At 40.2% G+C, this 3,319-nt stretch overlaps 1 protein-coding gene across 2 annotated transcripts; it reads right to left on the bottom strand.

The window, feature by feature from the left end:
* Window positions 1–1,064: 1,064 nt before the first annotated feature.
* LOC132210817 (probable G-protein coupled receptor 139) lies at window positions 1,065–3,022 on the bottom strand. 2 transcript variants are annotated; one of them, XR_009446996.1, is made up of 2 exons: window positions 2,630–3,022; window positions 1,065–2,482 (listed from the first exon to the last, which is right to left on the bottom strand). XR_009446996.1 is itself a non-coding variant. In XM_059653252.1 (2 exons), the coding sequence occupies exons 1-2, from the start codon at window positions 2,913–2,915 to the stop codon at window positions 1,071–1,073; spliced, it is 1,188 nt and encodes a 395-aa protein (XP_059509235.1). In that variant the 5' UTR covers window positions 2,916–3,022; the 3' UTR covers window positions 1,065–1,070. The 2 variants fall into 2 exon arrangements, 1 of the variants encoding a protein (XP_059509235.1); XM_059653252.1 differs by having other exon boundaries at window positions 1,065–1,972.
* Between the last annotated feature and the right edge of the window lie 297 nt (window positions 3,023–3,319).

The raw sequence follows: 3,319 nt of genomic DNA, 5'->3' as shown, positions 1-3,319 counted from the left end.
TTTATTTCTGAGTTTCCTTCCCCTCCACAATCCTGATGATGGGCCCCGATTCAAAATGTCAACTTTCCTGCTCCTCTGATATTGCCTGACCTGCTGTGTTCCTCCAGCTCTACACTGTATCATCTCTAAGTTCCCGCATCAGCAGTTCTTGCTATTTCCCAGTCACTGAACGATAAGAATTGTTTTCAGTCCCTGTTCATTCCGCCCTGATTTCCTCTCATTTTGGGAATTTTTTATGCCGTCATCGACAGAAAGATAGAAAATATTTGGTCAATGGCCATATCATTACCTCCTTTATCATATTTAATTCCTGAATTGCATTCACTGAGGGATGAATATTTCCTTCAGCTACCTATATCCTTATATCTACCCTTTGAGAAACAGAACTTCTTGCTGGATTACATTTTTTATTCCACTTTCTCCATCTCTTTCAAAAAATCATCCAATGACGGTTCGAAGAAATCTAACCTTAGACCAGTCAGCTTCACAGTATTGAACAATTTCATTCACCTTGATCCGATCCATAACATCTGAAATTAGTAAAGACTGGTATTCCCTTCTCGTTCAAGTGTGTCTCAGTGAAAAGTATACATCTTGAGAAGTATGAAATGCCTCCAAATTTTAACGCTTCAGAGTTAGCATGCTAGAATTTCACATCATGTTTTTGCTTTACTCCAAAACCAACTGTGCTTTCATGGGTTTATATTTCTTTGAATTAAGTTTAAAGGCTAAGGTCGGTACCATATTTATCACCCTCAAACAAGACAACAGTTTATTATGTTGTGTTCACTCTTGAGTAGTGTGTCTGTTACTCAACCTGTTCCTCTATGTATCTATCTGATGCTTCGACACATGCACAGCCACACACCCACACTTGGTTTGAGATGCAGATAAACAGTGTCCTGGCACAGGTGCACAGGCTAACAAATTAGGCAGGGAAAAATCACAGATCAATGATCCTGGAGATATAATCTTCTTTCAATGATGTCTATTAATAAGACACCAGGACTGTGGATCAGACAGAAATGCGTGCAACATTGATTGATGATGATGTAATTCTTCAGTCAGACTCAATGTTTAATACATTTCACAATTGGAGTAAAGGGATAGTGCACAATTTTCTTCAAATGCTCTCTGAACTTTGAATGTGTGCTGACATAAATCACAGTGTTTGTGCAGCAACTCAGCATCTGGAGCATGTAGCCCAGTTCCATTACAAAAAGAGGCAGATACAGAGACCCATATCCCAAAAGTTTCATTTTCCAATTTATGGAATACACCATTGATACTGACCATAATAGAATGAAATTCCCTGAGATAAGAAACAATAAAATGATAGAATTCTTCCGACTCTTCATCACTGGGTCTTTGGTGCCCTTTCTGTTGTTCTGATGGTGGAGCCTCCTGCGGGATCTGCTGGTCACTGAAATGTGTCTAACCGTTAAAACATTGAAAAGCAGAATGAGAATAAAGGCAACTCCTGGTGTTAGTGTGTAATGACAGAACTCAATTGCTGCCCAGACTGGAGAAAATTTCAGTACATTTTTCACCCAACATAACCAGTGTCTGCTTCTGTTATAATACCGATGTGTAAACAGAAAATACCAGAAAATGTTCTTCAAACAGCTCAATCCAGTCACTGTTGCCAGAACCACGGCTGCTGTTTTCACATTGCAATATTTACTTCTCAGATTTGGGCAACAAATGGCTACAAATCGATCAAAGGTGAAAGTGACGGTGAACCAGACAGAACAGTCAGTGGCTGCAAAAAGCAGGACAGCGTGGATATTACATGCGGGGATGCCTTCTAGGAAATGATGCTCCTCCACATAGGCAAATGGAATGCGTCGCAATATGAGGTCAATGATAATGACCATGAGATCCGCTATTGCCATGGCTACCAGGTAGTGAGAGACACATCGAGAGAGACCACACTTTTCTTTTGACAGGATCACAATTGTTATCACGTTGGCTGTGAGGAAAGCAAACAATGAAGTTATAGTTTGTGCGTGGAACTATGTTACCAGTTTTATTGAGCACTGATTGAGATGTACAAATGGCATTTTGCATCCGTTCCTGTCACAGATGGTTGCATCAGTGTTCAGTTCATTTGGTGGATCCAATGATTGTTATTCCATAAATTGACCATGCAATGAAAATATAAATGAGGGAAAACTTGCTGTGAACTGATGTGTTCATGACTGTTGCAATACATTTTGCCCCACAATGGAAATCACAGAAACTTAGCTTCAATTGGCTAAGTTCAATTCAAGCTTTTCCATGAAAGATCTAAGAGATGCTACCCTCACGTAAACAGGTGATGAAACCAGTGGTCAAACAATGGTGTTTGTAAATGCAAGCAAGGATCGTTGTATTAAACCTCAACCACATAGACATGAAGTCAGTGGAGGAATGGATACTGAGTCAGTGGGTGCTCAAAAAGACACCAGGGTAGCCAAGGTTGCACATCTGCCAGCCAGACCTAGACAAAAGCAAGAAGCAGTAAACGTGAGAGAGTAAATTTCAAGCACAGTAACACCCTTATCAATGATTGGCAGAATGAACAACACAGAGGAAATAAAATAAGAGCAGCAAATCACCACAATTTATCGAAATACAAAAGACTTACCAGGCACTGCAACAATAGCAAGAATCGGATAATAAATGAATTGCATAATCCGAAGGACCTTTAGAATGCGGATTTTCAGTGGCTTCCGATCAAAAGTAGCAGAAAGAAAATTCAACATCTCAATGAAACCCCTTCCCAATGTTTTACCATTTCCATCGACTTTTCTCTCATTTTGAAGCATTGTCAATCCATTCCAATCTGTTGTTGTAACATTCCAATCGTTTGTTCTTCGATTCCAATCCAGTGTTGTATTGTTCCAATCCATCATTGCCAGATTCCAATACATTGTTGCATCATTCTAATCTATTACTCTCCAGTTGTAAACTGTGAGTCGTCCTCCTCTCTCTCTCTCTCTCTCTGGTGTCCTAGATCTCTGTGAGTGCCACGGCTGTCTCTCCGAGTGACACTGAGAGGAAATATTGAACAATGCTCCTTATAATTAGATGTAGTACACCCTGCAGCAACACAATTAGGATCCATGGGGACTGACATTAGTGACAGTTACTGAACAAACAGCTACTCTTTCCATCCTATCTCCTCTGTGCCAGAGTAAACTGATGTAATTTCCCAGGTGATTTCAGAGGTGAGCTGAGAAAGAGTGATGTCATTAATGAAAGTACACGCTGTAAAATGGGGATTTGCGGCTAGAGTCTGAGCATGACAAATGTTGAGGTCTGTTTGAGAGAGGGA

The sequence above is a fragment of the Stegostoma tigrinum genome, chromosome 21 (assembly GCF_030684315.1).
Source record: "Stegostoma tigrinum isolate sSteTig4 chromosome 21, sSteTig4.hap1, whole genome shotgun sequence".
Lineage (NCBI taxonomy): Eukaryota > Metazoa > Chordata > Chondrichthyes > Orectolobiformes > Stegostomatidae > Stegostoma > Stegostoma tigrinum.
This window is presented reverse-complemented; position numbering and strand designations above follow the sequence as displayed.